Source organism: Hevea brasiliensis, chromosome 5 (genome assembly GCF_030052815.1).
Source record: "Hevea brasiliensis isolate MT/VB/25A 57/8 chromosome 5, ASM3005281v1, whole genome shotgun sequence".
NCBI lineage: Eukaryota > Viridiplantae > Streptophyta > Magnoliopsida > Malpighiales > Euphorbiaceae > Hevea > Hevea brasiliensis.
The window spans coordinates 109,964,196-109,979,734 of record NC_079497.1 but is presented as its reverse complement, the minus strand read 5'-3'; the positions used below and the strand labels follow the sequence as shown (position 1 = coordinate 109,979,734).

General features: G+C 37.3%; 2 protein-coding genes across 9 annotated transcripts in view; one reads left to right on the top strand and one right to left on the bottom strand.

The window, feature by feature from the left end:
• LOC110632440 (uncharacterized) overlaps positions 1-12,925 on the top strand; it is a 25,627-nt gene extending 12,702 nt beyond the window's left edge. For 2 of the 8 annotated variants that reach the window (XM_021780670.2, XM_021780669.2), the window contains 8 exons: positions 737-928; positions 1,512-1,615; positions 1,771-1,852; positions 4,413-4,562; positions 5,127-5,252; positions 5,652-5,822; positions 12,308-12,367; positions 12,461-12,925. In XM_021780670.2, the coding sequence (XP_021636362.2) occupies positions 737-928; positions 1,512-1,615; positions 1,771-1,852; positions 4,413-4,562; positions 5,127-5,252; positions 5,652-5,822; positions 12,308-12,367; positions 12,461-12,574 (999 nt within the window). In that variant the 3' untranslated portion in view covers positions 12,575-12,925. Of the gene's footprint in view, positions 1-736; positions 929-1,511; positions 1,616-1,770; positions 1,866-4,398; positions 4,563-5,126; positions 5,253-5,651; positions 5,823-12,307; positions 12,368-12,460 lie in introns of those variants that run through there. The other 6 variants (XM_021780671.2, XM_021780672.2, XR_009148979.1 and 3 more) reach the window with 6 other exon arrangements.
• LOC131179970 (protein trichome birefringence-like 8) lies at positions 12,157-15,539 on the bottom strand. The gene is made up of 4 exons (XM_058147404.1): positions 15,108-15,539; positions 13,359-13,748; positions 13,121-13,276; positions 12,157-13,008 (listed from the first exon to the last, which is right to left on the bottom strand). The coding sequence occupies exons 1-4, from the start codon at positions 15,491-15,493 to the stop codon at positions 12,675-12,677; spliced, it is 1,266 nt and encodes a 421-aa protein (XP_058003387.1). The 5' UTR covers positions 15,494-15,539; the 3' UTR covers positions 12,157-12,674.

The window sequence follows — 15,539 nt, the reverse complement described above, 5'->3', positions numbered from 1 at the left end:
ATGGAGGAAAGTAGTATCAAAAGATTTACAAATTTTGAATATTAATGTAGAATTGGTTTCAAACAAAACTGAATGGCGAAAAAGATTCATATAGCTTATCCCAACTAGTTTGGGATTAAGGCTTATTGTTGTTGTTGTATACTGTTGGATCATAAATAAATGAGATGCACACATAGACCCAGATACTATGTCTTGGGTGACAATCCCAGGTGGGGAGCTCTCCCAACCATCATAACATCTATCAACTGAGGAAATCTGGGTGTTCAAGTGCACAAAGTTTTTTTGGATAAGAAAGAATACCTCTGCAAGTTGAATGTCAATATGTTGTCATTTCCCAAAGTTTTATTCTTATCCTTGGTGGATATCCCAATTTGTTGATGTAAGTATTGATAATTGATGCTATGAGGTGGCATCTCAACAAATAACTTTGACGAAATAGTGAATGGGACAATGACTTTGTCTGGTTGAAAATCATATCTGGATCTTTTTAATTGTTGATAGAAAAGATGTTCATTTCTTGGAGGCTGCCACACATGGGGTGTGATGAGAGAAAAGTTAGCCAACAAGTTAGAGAGACGAGGGAAATTAAGCCCTACCAATGCAATAACATTGATGAGGCTATTTACATATTTGTTTAGCTGTGGAAAGAGCATTATTCTCCCCCATTGGTCTGCTATGTATTGCATTTTGGAATTTGTTGAACGGCTGCTCACTTTGCCATGCCTTCTGGTGTCAGGCATTGGAGAGTGTTGAAGAAGCTCTGATAAGACTAGAAAAGTTACTTGAGGAGTTGCATGTATCAAGCTCTAATTCTGGAAAAGAGCAATTAAAAGCTGCTTGTTCTGATCTTGAGAAAATAAGGAAACTTAAAAAAGAGGCTGAATTTCTGGAGGCATCTTTCAGAGCAAAAGCAGCTTCTCTTCAGCAGGTATTCTTTTCATTTCATTCTAGCATTTGATCAAACATGCATGCACATGTTGATTATTGTTGGCCACACGTCCTTTGGCTCATGGCTTGCATGTACTTAAAGGGGTGGGTGTGTTTGCATGTGTCTGAATGCACGTAGATAGGTATTTGCCCCTCAAGTTGGCGTATTATATGTTTCTAAGTTATGGTTTTATCAATTTCTAAACATGGTTCTGATTGAAGCTTGCTTAATTGCTGTGTTTGGCTATTACTAACCGATTGGTTGTATCTTTTAGTAATATGGATGCAGTAAACATTCCCACTAATTTCAGTCACATCAGCTGTGGAAAATGCAAGTAGGGAAATAAAGTTTTCTTAATGTTTTTAGTGTGGTGTGGCTCTTTTTTTTTTTTTTTTTAATTAGCTAACATAAATAGGTTCTAATGTTTATTTTACTTTGAAAAGAGTACACGGTACTTCCTTTTGCCTCCTTTTCTCTCAGTATCTTTGCAAATCGGTGCTCATCATATAATGCTTCGCATCTTTGTTGAGTTTTATTTATGTTTTTGGATATAGTTACTGATATCTTAGTACTAATCTTCAAGGGAGATGATGAAAGTAATTCGCAGTCTTCTGTTAGTGAGCACCAACCATACTTAAAAGGGAAAAGGAGAAAAATTTTTAAGATAAGACTAGATAGGACCAACAGGTATGTGACCTATGCTGTAGGTTTGAGTTATTTTTGCCAATAGTTTGATTCATTTTATGTTGAATAACATTTCCATCTTTTCCTTCTCTCTCTCTCTCTCTCTCTCTCTCTCTCTCTCTCTCTCTCTCTCTCTCTCTCTATTTTTGAGTTGCCAGTAAATCTAGAGGACTCTGGAGCTTCTTTGCACGCTTTCCGACCAAGAAGTCTGATCCTGACTTCACAGTGACAGATGGATCTGTATGCACTTCCTGTAATGTGCTTATGATATAATTGTTTATGCATCTAAGTTTCTAACTTGCCTTGATAATTTAGCCATTAAATACATTAGACAAATTCTCTACATCAAAGCATCATGGTTTGCAATACCTTAGGTGTAAGTGTTGAACAAAAACTGACACCATTGGAAGTAATTGTTATACATGTCTACATGAGGGCACATATCTACAGCATCCTTGTCTGTTCTGAAAATTAATTAGAAATACAACTAATTTTATGGACTGGGCTAGGTTGCTCAATCAATAGTTGAATTCCTGCATGCAGCTGGTACTTGACAATGTGCTCTTACCATACTAAGTCTATGTTTCAGATTTATCCGTTGAAGGATATGATATATCTAAATGGTAAATTTTGTGGGTAAATTGCATCAACCGTCCCTGAACTTAAGGGCGTGTTTCATTTCCGTCTCTAAACTTAAATTTGTTACAATAAAATCACTCAATTTTAATTTAATTTTAGAAAAGTTCTCTAACCTGCAATAGCAGGTTTTCAAGTTGAAAAAGGTAAAATTACCCTTTTGCCCCTCTCTCAAAAATAAAATTACTATTTTATCTCTTTTTTCATTCTCTTTCTCTCTCACCTTTATAATCGAATTAATTAATAATTATTTACAATAAAATTATTTTATTTTATTTATTAATGCGATTGTTAATTATATATATTATTTATTAATTCTTATTATGTTTTGTGACGAGCTGACACAGCGTCAATTCACTAGAAAATATGGAGATAACGGAAAGAGGGCCTGAAATAGGAAGGGGGAGGGAGAGTGGGTTCTGTTACCTGGATGGAAAAGGGTCTAGATTCTTCTTCTTTCTTTTCTTTTGTTTTTGTCATTATAATAATATTTAAACTAATATTTTGTTAAAATATCTCAGCTAGCAACCATCAAATAAAATAATATATATTTTATTTGATGTGATGATGATGATGATGATAATAATAATAATATTTGTATTAATAAATAAAAGAAATTAATTTTATTGATAAATAATTATTAATTAATTTGATTATAAAAGTGAAAGGAAAAAAGAATGAAAAAAGGATAAAATGATAAATTTATTTTTGAGAGAGGGGCAAAAGAGTAATTTTATCTTTTTAATGTGCAAACCTGTTATTGCCAATTAGATGGACTTTCCCGAAACAAAATTAAAGTTGAGTGACTTCGTTGTAACAAATTAAAGTTCAGGGATGGAACGGTAGGTGCAATTTACTCAATTTTTGTTGTTCTCTTGTTTGACAACAATGTTCAATCAATAGGTTAAGATTTATGTGTGCAGTACATTGAAAACTGTAGAGTTAGAACAGGTGTCAATAACATTGTGCTTATGATATTGATGCAATTTATTCTTCAAGTTCAAAAACTTGATGGCAAAATTATTTTTCTTGTGGCAAATATAACTATTAGAATTTTTCTACGGTTATTCTACAAATTGACCTGGCTTGAAATCGTGCTTGTTTATTCAAAGTTGCTGATGATTTCTGGTTTGCTTATTGTTAAGTAATAAGTTTTATTCGTTGATAAGTAATGTGTCTAAATCCTAATAACCGATAAAATCCAAAATTGTTGCCATTTTTTCAGTTGTGGCAACTTCTGTAGAAGTTATCAATAGTTGCTGTGGATTTTAATACTACTGGTCAGTTTCTCTCTTTAGGAAATTGGGTTTCTAACTTTTTTCCCTCTAGTACGTAATGATGGATAAAGGTATGACATGGTTTAGAGAGAGAAACTTTGTGGAAACTTTAATTTGCTAAAGAGAGAAAACTGACCAGTGGCTACAATTATTTCAATTGTTAAAGTTTATTGCCACTGTTGATGAGTTTTAAAGAAGTGACACCAATTGAAAAAAGCGTGTAGTGTTGGATTTCATTGTTCATTACCCAGAAATGATAGTCCATTGGATAGAATTGGATGGAAAATTATCATACTGGAGGTCCAGAACGCTTGCAAATCTTAATACCAAAAGTTTTTGGCAATTGTTTCCTAAATAAATGGATGCAAATAATTACCTGTCGACCAGTGTTAACCTATTATTGTTGTAAAATTGCGAGGTACTTAAACCATACCAATAAAGAATACCTTTTCTATAAACTCATTCAGTTTTCAGTAGTGGATGAATTTTGATGCAACATTCCTCATCTGCCTTCTGCTGGGAAGATAGAAGCTATCAATAGTGAATAATGCAAGAATTGGGATGATGTTCTGCTATAAGTAAATTATAAGCTGTTGTTCGATGTTCCTCATGATAAAATGCTGAAGTCTTGGCTTCTATGTTAATGTAGTTGAGCGGTAAAATTAGTTGTTCTGGACAAGTGATAGAACTCACTAAATTAAGAATATGATAGCATTAATTGGTATGTGGTTGTATTCTGTTAGCCCTGGCTTTTAATGTAACTGAATGCTTTGCCTGTTTTTGATTGCATGGAATGAGTTCCAGGAGTTGAGTATATATTTTGCTGTTGGAAATTAGTGTACTTCATTGTAATGGAAGATCATGTGTCATCAGTTTGGTGAATGCAGGGAGATGATTATATTGGGCAGAACACTCTAAATGCAGGTGTTACAGACTCAGAATCAAATGACATTCTCCGTTTCGAACTCCTACGAAATGAGCTTATTGAACTAGAAAAACGGGTTCAAAGAAGCACTGATCAATCTGAAAATGAGGAGGTGCATCTTATGCTTTTGACCACCTTCTATGTGACATTGTTATAGCAGTTTTCTCTTGCATATAAGAAATTTCACAGCACATTGAATAATTTCGATGAACAGGAGTATTCTGTTTGCATAATATTGTTAACAAATTTGGAGCATTGTTAATTAGCCTTGTGTTTGTGATGTTCTAGTCAGGCTACTGGAAAACTGTTGCCCTTTTTATGTTTCTTGTTTTCTCATTTGTGACATTTCTTTTTTTTTTTTTTCCCCTTCACTAAATTCTTCTCTTTACCAAAAAGAAAACAAAGTAATAAATAAATGAAAGACCAGTTGCTTTTTCTAGTTTTATAGAAGCCATAATCAAGATACTTTATTGGGATAACTGTCAACTACTTGTCACCTGACCTTATCATAATCTGGACCTTGAGCCTAATTTCTTAAGAAATTTTGTCAAACTTTAGATGGATCCCCTTTAAAATATAACAAATCTTTAATTCAAGCCTGGTAGATGATCAGCTTTTTATCCTTGAGGTTGCTCCTGGCAACATTTCTAATTGGTTAGAAGTGTGTCTTCTTCAGGAAACTAAAGAGACTGATGACACTGCTAATTACCTTGGTGATGCTGGAAGTGCTCAATTGGTCCAAGTTCAAAAGAAAGAAAATATCATAGCAAAATCATTGGACAAGTTAAAGAAAACTAGCACGGTATGATGAGTACTTTCCATTTGTAGATAATTAGTTAAGTATTATAACTCTGCCTTCAAGCAGTTCATCTGTTCTTTATGCATTTTATTACTTTCTGAGACTGCTAGAATCTAGTTGACTCAATGATGATCGACATGGTCATTCGGCTGGTTAATTTTAAGGCTGGATGAATAAACAAATTCATATTTTCAAGTTTAAATGCATGGCACCTCAGAAGGGTAAAACTTATAAAAACTTTGAGGCCTTTCCCTTTAAATCTTATATTTCCAGTACTTTAAGGTCCAATGCAAAATCATTTTTAGGCTTAATTTATTCTTCATGCTTCCATGTTGTGTCATCTTGAATGCCATGTAGTTTGTTAATATAATGAGAATCAATGAACTTGAATAAAATGCGCAGGATGTCTTGCAAGGAACTCAGCTTCTAGCTATTGATGTTACTGCTGCAATGGAGTTGCTTAGGAGGGTCTTGATTGGAGATGAGTTAACAGAAAAAGAAAAAAAGGCTCTCCAGAGAACACTGACTGATTTGGCTTCAGTTGTTCCTATTGGTGTTCTAATGCTTCTACCTGTAAGTCCAGACATAGCATTTCATCATCAATGTATGATGTATCACTGTAGTTATCATGATATGTATGTTTACATTAAATCCACGCAGCTGCTTTGCTTCACAACTTCTCATTTCAAGGTTGACATGGTTTACCAATTACAATTAAAATCAAAAGGACCATGGTTTTTTCCCATATTTTCTGGATTATCTTTGGTAAGTCAGTTGGCTGTAGGAACAAGTGGGTCATGAAGAAATTCATGAATCCAGAAACTGCGATGCTTTCTTATGCTATTTAATTTCCACTGTAATGGATCTATTCTCTCTTTACAAACAGGGAAACAAAAACGGCAGTGATAAGCCAATATGTCGGTCAACAAGAGTCATTGTGAAGAATAGGAAGTTCTTGAACTAATAATACTGCTGTTTATTTTTCTGCTGCAATTATTCTATTCTTAGTGTGTAAATTGCTTAGTCAATTTCAGTTAGAGTGCTTAGTCAATTTCAGTTAGAGTCAAAGCAAATAAATCTCGTTGCTGCCGATTATGGGCCATGAGAATAGGCAAAGTTGTTGCTTTTCTTTCTTATTTAAGAACATGTAATTTGCAGCAGTAGGACATGAATGAAAATACAAACTTCCTATTTCTTTATCAAATTTCTTGGCTTCTGATTGGGACCTAACATTGGTATCAGAGCCGTGTTATCTATCTTTTTCTTTTCTATTTCTTTTCGATTCCTATGGCAACCAATAAGGAACGAATTGAAAACTTGGAAGCTGCTGTCGGGCAACTTCAAGATTCCATTAGCAACATGGATCAAGGGATTAACGAAAAACTGCATCAGATTGAAAAAGCCATCTCGAAGTTTTCTGAGATGACTCTTTCTACTAAAGAAGGAACCAGCAGCGTTGGTGACGATAGCCAGAGTCGTTCTAACAAGGAGGAATCGAAAGAGGGAGGACAGCCTATCTTCGCTTCCAAACTCGCTAAAATTGAATTCCCTAAATTTTCAGGCGATGATCCAACAGAATGGATGGCTAAAGTGGAACAGTTTTTCGACTATCAGAAAACGATTCCTACTGAAAAGGTGTATTTAGCCTCTTATCATCTCCAAGGAGAAGCTAATCAATGGTGGAGGTGGATGCAACGTACGTATAAAGAAGAGAACAAGGAAATTACCTGGGAGGCCTTTGTCGAAGAATTATGGTCCCGTTTTGGACCAACTGAATGCGAGGATTTCGACGAGTCTCTCTCTAAAATACGACAAACTGGGCCCTTGAGAGAATACCAGCGGGAATTTGAATGCTTGGGTAATAAGGTGAAAGGATGGACGCAGAAAGCCCTAGTGGGAACATTTATGGGCGGCCTCAAAACAGAGATTTCAGATGGTATCAGAGTGTTCAAGCCTAAGACGCTCAAGGAAGCAATTGATTACTGCGACAACGAAAGGCAACTCGCCCACCTTATCAATTGAGCTCTTCTTCTCCAGTTAAGAGCAAACCGACGACACCAGTAAAGAGGCTCACTTGGGAAGAGATGCAGAAAAGGCGGGCTGATGGTTTATGCTTTAACTGCGATGAAAAGTTTGTGCCAGGGCACAGGTGTTCTAAACCTCAACTGCTTCTACTTGACGGTGGATGTAATTTTGATGATGACGAGGAAGATGATGCCGCAGAGCCTGAGATTTCTTTGCATGCCCTTACAGGATGGTCTTCGGCTGGTACCATGAGAGTTGCTATCCAAATCAATTCCATCGAACTATTGCTCTTATTGACAGCGGCTCAACTCACAATTTCATCAATGAGAAAATTGCTGAGATACTCAAACTTCCAGGAAAGCCAACCAAGCCTTTCAATGTCAAAGTGGCCGATGGAACTCCATTAATCTGCGACAGTAAATTCAGGAATATTCCCTTCTCGCTTCAAGGTATACCCTTTGTGGCTACTTTCTTTTCTCTGCCGATAATGGGTTTAGATGTTGTTTTGGGAGTACAGTGGTTGCAGCGGCTGGGAACTGTTGCTTGTAACTGGAAGGATTTGACGATGGATTTCAAATGGGAAGGCCAGCAGAGACACTTACAGGGACTTCGGAGTAAGCCGATTGAACCTCTCTCCCTGAAAGCCATGTCCAAGGAATTGAGGCAACAAGGTTCAGTATTTGCTATCTGTATGGAATCCTCTTCCACCATTTTGCCCGAAGGATTACATCCAGACATGCAGAAGTTGTTAACTCAATATTCTGATATCCTTCAGAAACCAGTCCAGTTGCCACCAGAGAGAGCAATCTCCCACCACATCAATCTCAAAGAGGGAACCAATCCTGTTAATGTAAGACCTTACAAGTATGCTCACTTTCAAAAGGAGGAAATTGAGAAGCAAGTTCAGGATATGCTGAAATTGGGCCTAATTCGGGCTAGTACAAGTCCTTTTTCTTCTCCTGTTTTGCTAGTCAAGAAAAAGGACGGCTCCTGGAGATTCTGTACAGACTACCGTGCTCTTAATGAAGTTACAATTCGGGATCGATTTCCGATTCCTACGGTGGAAGATATGCTTGACGAACTCTATGGATCCGCTTATTTTACTAAACTTGATTTCATTGCAGGATTCCACCAAGTTCGAGTTCATCCAACAGATATACATAAGACGGCTTTCCGGACTCATAACGGTCACTATGAGTATCTGGTAATGCCCTTTGGTCTCTGTAACGCTCCTTCAACATTCCAGGCTCTAATGAACACAGTTTTCCGACCCTACTTGAGAAAATTTGTTCTTGTTTTCTTTGACGATGTCCTTATATATAGCCCGTCTTGGGAATCACATATGGAGCATGTGCGGCTGGCTTTTGAGTTAATTCGAAAGCACCGATTCTTTATTAAACTAAGCAAATGTGCTTTTGGCCAGCAGCAAATTGAATACTTGGGGCATATTGTATCTCGTGAGGGTGTGCAGGTGGATCAATCCAAGGTCAAGGCAATTCTTGAATGGCCTAAACCATCTACTATAACTGAGTTGCGTGGTTTTTTGGGCCTTACAGGTTATTACAGAAAATTTGTACGTGACTATGGAGTTCTAGCTCAACCATTGACGAACTTATTGAAGAAAGGAAACTTCTTCTGGACTGCCGAAGCTGATGCATCCTTTCTGACCTTGAAGCAAGCTTTGACTACTCCAACACTAGCCATGCCCAATTTTGATGAACCGTCTGTCATCACAACGGATGCCTCTAATACAGGAATTGGAGCGGTCTTAACTCAGCAGGATCGCCCAATCGCATTCATGAGCCGTGCCTTGGGGATCTCTAAGCAAACCTGGTCCACTTATGCTAAGGAAATGCTGGCTATATTACAAGCGGTTCGTACTTGGCGTCCTTATCTTCTGGGTCACAAATTTTTTATTCACACAGACCAACGAAGCCTGAAATATATGGTGGAGCAGCGGGTTATCACTCCAGAACAGCAGAATTGGGTTTCGAAGCTTTTGGGGTATGATTATGAAATTGTATACAAACCGGGCAAAGAAAACAAAGTAGCAGACGCCTTATCGCGTGTACAGGGAAGTCCCAGTCTCAATGCACTTTTCATGCCTCATGCCTCTCTTTGGGATCGACTTAAATCCCTTGCTTCTACTGATCCGTATATGATTGATCTTGATAAAAAGGCAACTGCAAAACCGGGGCAGCCATACTCTTGGAAATCTGGATTGCTGTTTTACAAAAATCGCGTGGTAATTCCTCCAACTTCTGACTTGCCTATTCAGCTCTTGCAGGAATTCCATGACTCTCCTATCGGTGGACATTCTGGTGTTTTACGCACTTTTAAGAGGATCGCCCAGCAATTCTATTGGCCCTCTATGCGAACACAAATCCAGAATTATATTGCAGCTTGCACTGTCTGTCAGAAGAATAAGGCAGCGAACTCGTCCCCAGCTGGTCTTCTTCAACCATTGCCGATTCCACATCAAGTCTGGGATGATATTGCAATGGACTTTATAGATGGTCTTCCTTCCTCTGGTGGAAAAGATTCAATTCTGGTTGTCATTGATCGCCTGAGCAAATATGCCCACTTCTTGGCGTTATCACATCCTTACTCTGCAAAAGTGATAGCTGAAAAATTTGTGGATGGGATTGTGAAATATCATGGCATGCCGAGATCGATTATTAGTGACCGCGATCCTATTTTCATGAGCCATTTTTGGCGGGAGTTCTTCAAGCTGTCCGGAACTAAATTGAATATGAGCTCATCATATCACCCTCAAACTGACGGGCAATCTGAGGTCACTAACCGCTGTTTGGAGCAGTACCTGCGTTGTTTTACAAGTCAACAACCACGCAAATGGAGCAATTTTTTGTCTTGGGCAGAGTATTGGTACAATACCTCTTTCCACATCTCTATTGGAATGACTCCCTTTTTCGCCTTGTATGGCAGGGACCCTCCGATGATTCCCCGTTATGAGTTGGGCCACTCATTAGTACAAGAGGTTGATCAGACATTGGCAGCGAGGGATGCGATTTTACAAGACTTGAAAACCCATCTTTCACGAGCTGCGCATCAGATGAAGCAATCTGCAGATAAGAAGCGCAGAGATGTTTCATTCTCTCCTGGTGATTTGGTTTATCTTAAGCTACAACCTTATCGTCAGCAGTCTGTCTCCAAACGAGCTTTTCAGAAATTAGCCAATCGCTTTTATGGGCCATTTCCTGTCATTGAAAAAATTGGAAATTTGGCTTATAAATTGCAATTGCCTGCTGCTTCGAAAATCCATCCGGTTTTTCATGTTTCCCTTCTCAAAAAGCATGTCGGCGATGCTGCTCCTATTTCTCATGACTTACCACAGCTTACAGATGATGGATATGCTGTTTTGGAACCTGAAGAAATATTGGATGCTCGTTGGACTAAGACTGGCAGTCGCTTCTTGGAGGAAATTCTAGTTCGATGGAAGAATTTACCACATGAAGATGCCACCTGGGAACGTTCTGCAGACTTGCAAACGCGGTTTCCGCATCTGAACCTTGAGGACAAGGTTCCATCTGATGGGGGAGGTAATGATAAGCCAATACGTCGGTCAACAAGAGTCATTGTGAAGAATAGGAAGTTCTTGAACTAATAATACTGCTGTTTATTTTTCTGCTGCAATTATTCTATTCTTAGTGTGTAAATTGCTTAGTCAATTTCAGTTAGAGTGCTTAGTCAATTTCAGTTAGAGTCAAAGCAAATAAATCTCGTTGCTGCCGATTATGGGCCATGAGAATAGGCAAAGTTGTTGCTTTTCATTCTTATTTAAGAACATGTAAATTGCAGCAGTAGGACATGAATAAAAATACAAACTTCCTATTTCTTTATCAAATCTCTTGGCTTCTGATTGGGACCTAACAGGCAGATATCAAAATGCTAATTTTCTCAAATTCTCATTTTTTTCTTATCTATGCCTCTGCTGTCTTCCTGTGTGTGCACACATATGAAGCACCGACACACTTCTAAGGAGGGGCATGCATTATGAAATGTTGAACACATGCCTAACAACCCTGCAACACGTCAGACAGTTAGGCACGTGTCTGACACTTTTTTCTGTGTCAGATGAACAGACATAGTGTCAACTTTAAAATATGCTTATGGTGCATTTTGGTAACCTAAAAAAATTGCTCCACTAAAATTAAAACAGATTAAACATTTCATTGTGAATTAGAGAGCAATAAACTTGTTGATGGATGGTTTTAGTTTTGGCATTAGTGTTAAATGTTTCCTTACATGTTATGTTGGACTTTCTTTCTTTTTTTGTGAGGATAGACATTTTATTTATTTATTTTTGTTATCGGTATACTTTTCATTGTTCTTTTTGTCTACTGCTGGCTGGAAAAAGACACAAATCATTTGTATTGAGATTTTTAAAGGGGATGGGATGTTACGATCCCATTGCAAGATAATTTGCGTTCCACATTGAAAGTATGGGATTTCAACATGGGGTATATATGGAGTTGGCTCTCCAACCTCAATGGCTAGCTTTTGGGATGTGGTTCTCCTAAGTTTGTATCAATGGTATCAGAGCCGTCCACTATGACTCCCAGTTGCAATCGTGCGGCGCAGGTAGTGATGCCGGAATAAGTGTTCGCCTAGGGCTAGATTAAACTAGCACAAAGCCAGCCTGTGTAGGCGCCAGGGCTGCGGAGTGTGGTGGAATGTTACGATCCCATTGCAAGAAAACTTGTATCCCTTCTCAACCTCAATAGCTAGCTTTTGGGGTATGGTTCTCCTAAGTTCGTATCAATAGCTAGCTTTCTGGAGTTGCCAAGGTTATCACTAACCTCCTGCACTATAAGGCAGGCATTTGGCCACTGGGCTTCTTCCATTGTAATGCAACTTACTATTGTGAAGGGAAAGTAAATGGATTAGATGAAGATCATCCAAATGGTTTCACTTATGCATTCATAAAATCTTAAAAACATATTTCAGTGCTTCATCGTATAGTTATGATTTACATCTTCTAGTGGATTGAAAGGATAATTTATCTCCTGCAGGTTACTGCTGTTGGGCATGCAGCTATGTTGGCAGCTATTCAGCGATATGTGCCAGCTTTGGTCTGTGGTTTCTGACAATAATAACTTCCATTTAAATTATTGTGTGAATGTCAAATCTCTTACTAGGGAGGCAAATCTTATACTGTTTGGCAGATCCCTTCCACTTATGGACCAGAAAGGTTGGAGCTCTTGCGGCAGCTTGAGAAAGTGAAGGAAATGGAAGTCAGTGAAGCTGATGCCAACGAGAATGAAAAGGAATTATCCTAGTTAGATGCAGCCCAGATTATATACTGCCCTGACAATATAACAGAACTTGCAAGGCAAGCGACCAAGAAATTGTTCATTCTTCTTTTTTGGCCAGGTAATATCACTTGGTTTTGAATCCCATTGACCGTAAATGAGCATATAGAATTTCATTCCATACATCTGGTACTCCGGGCAAGCACCAGTGGCTGCAGTCTTGTGGAGCAGGAACTGGAGTGCCTGGCTCGCGGTGGACTGAAGGGTGTCCATCAAACCTGAACTGTGTCAGATATGTGATGTTTAAATACTGAACTTTGCTATTTCTGTATTCCAATTCCATTTGTTTGATCATATCGGAAATCAATTGATTATTCACAGGCTCAGGCTCTAGATTCATGTAGTTTGTCTCAGGTTGCATGTCCACATCACATCGACCCTCGATATTCCATGTTCCATTCCTGCAATTTCACTCATTAAAATTTTGAAGGACGATCTATGGTCTTAAACTGTGAATTGATACAGATGCCCCAACCTCTCTCTTCCTTTTTCCTGTAAGTTGAGAGTACTTGCCTGTAATGTACTGGAGAGAAGCTGCGAAAGAAAATGTAACTCTCGCGATCTAAATTCTGTAATGCCCATGACTTCCATGTTTGCAGAGATCTTTGAAATGCTTCCATCACACTCATCGACGTATTCACTTTTCCTCCATCCTCAAAATAGCAGCCCCTGAGCACATAACAAAAGGAGCCCAATTAGTTAATCAACCAAAAATAAAAGAAGGTTAATTAGGAGGAACAGAGGATCATACATCTCGACAGTTTTATCTTCATTCCACCAATGGCCTCCACTGAAAACCAAAATATCTGCTCCGACCCACTTTCTGGAGAACCAATGCATTTGGTCGACCTTAATGGTCATTTTGACTTCAGTAGAAGAATTAAGTGTAGGCCGACCGACGACCACAAGAAAGGGTACTCTGTAGTATTCAACTGTGAGATTGTATTCACTGAAACGCATAGAGAGGAAGCCCTTGTGTTTAGTTATGGGTTTTCCATGTTCTTCATATATGGTTGACTTGTTATGAACTCCTTGGCCTAACATGCATAGGAAGGACTCCCATTGGTTTCTTGCAATGGAGTCTCCAGCAAACACTATTCTTCCATTCCTGCTCCTCTCTAGAAGGTCACTCGCATTAAATCTGTGTACAAAGGTACAATGAAACCAATCATCCTATTAAAAATTATCTAACTGTATATAAATAAATCATCGAATTTGTAAATTGGTGGTGGTGATGCATGGCAAAATTGCTTGCTCTAGTATAAAAGTTTTAGGCAAAATTAGAGCCTCACTTGCATTACTAATAATTACTATAATGAGAACCTTAATATTAGCCTGTAATTTTGAATAGGGGAATTGGGATTTAAACCTGAATTTGCTAAGTCAATAATGTCTTCGGCCATTAGATCAAACTGGCTAGGTAATATTAGCCCTGTAATTAGTGTGGCATAAAAAGGAGAAAAATGAAAATGATGCATCAATTATGGTGAAAGCAATAACAATGCAGATTGTCATTTGCACTTCCTATGACAGGAACAAATTGCATGAGTAAGCAAAGGAGCTCTACAGTATTCTTTCTATCAGTGACGGATGTATACATCCTTGGATCTAAGAGTGGCCAATGATGTGTATGATATTCACAATTAGACTCTTTTAAATTTTTTTTTAATTGCTTAAATGAAAATTTAAAAATATAGAATATTAATTTTTTAATTTAATTAGATTAATAAAAAAAATAATTTTAAAATTATTAAAATATTAATCTATTAATTTTTTTAATTGGATTAATAAAAAATATCAATTAATAAAAATTATAACATTTAGATGTAACATTTAAATCATATTAAGTGGTGTACTTACTATTTGAATATCTTTATAATTTTTTTATTATTTAAAAGAAAATTCTGAAAATATGTCACTAATTTTTTAATTTAATTTGATCAATAAAAAATAATCTTTTAAATTATGAGAATATAGACTTGTTTTTTTTAATTAAGCCAATAAAAAAATTAACATTTTAAACTTTGCTAAAAATTTTTTGGAGATTAAATGTATGTCCATATCTAAACTCTTCCAAATTAAAAACTAGAATATTTAGGAGAAGTGGCTCCTTCCAGCCTTTGGATCCGTTACTTTTCATATTTATAGAATTCATCAACCGATTTATTTAAAAGAACAGGTAATTTGAATAAAAAAGAAAAAAAAAATTGTAAGGATGAAGACAATTTTAATTAAAATTTACCCTATCTTGGGTTGTTAACTTATTATGGATTGTTTTGAAAGGAGATTAATTATGATTCAATTAAAATTTTAACCCTTTCCTGATGAACATATGTACGTAATCAATCTCTAATTCTCTATCTACTCCATTGCAATTCTCCTAAAATCTCATACACTAATGAGCACTCAAACCAACGAGACACAAACATGCAAAATCATGCAACGATAGCTGCCTATCCCAAAACCCTGCATGAGAAGTGAAGCTTCCCTATACACATACCTTGGTATTTCACATCCCTTTGGCTGCCATCGCCAGTTGAGATACTCTACGTCTTTCCTTCCACATTGACGGCATCGAAAGCCAGGATCGAGGAACGGGCAGGTTTCATCATAGGATTGAATCTTGTAATAACTTTCATCCCGTACCCATCTTCCATAAGAGTAATTACAAGATCCTTGTGATGATTTTTTATTGTTTAGTAGGATTTGTGACAAGAAACCAAAACGAGAAAGTTGGTGGGGCTCGAAAGGGGGTAGAAGATCGAAGACAAGGACCGATAAGATTAGGAAGATGAGAAAAGATATTGCATACAAGAGTTGTCTCTTGATTACAATTGGGAGAGAAAAACGGTGGTGCTTTTGGGCCGTGGATTGATGATGATCCATAAGAAGGAAGGAAGAAGGGCTTTTAGTTTGAAGGGGTCATGGAGGA

Excerpts from the sequence above, each read along its gene's own strand:
- LOC131179970 (XM_058147404.1), bottom strand. The coding sequence starts at position 15,493 with ATGGATCATCATCAATCCACGGCCCAAAAGCACCACCGTTTTTCTCTC. Across the intron at positions 13,277-13,358 it reads GAAGATAAAACTGTCGAGAT|GGGCTGCTATTTTGAGGATG; the intron begins GTATGATCCTCT and ends TTATGTGCTCAG. Across the intron at positions 13,009-13,120 it reads TTCTCTCCAGTACATTACAG|GAATGGAACATGGAATATCG; the intron begins GCAAGTACTCTC and ends GTGAAATTGCAG.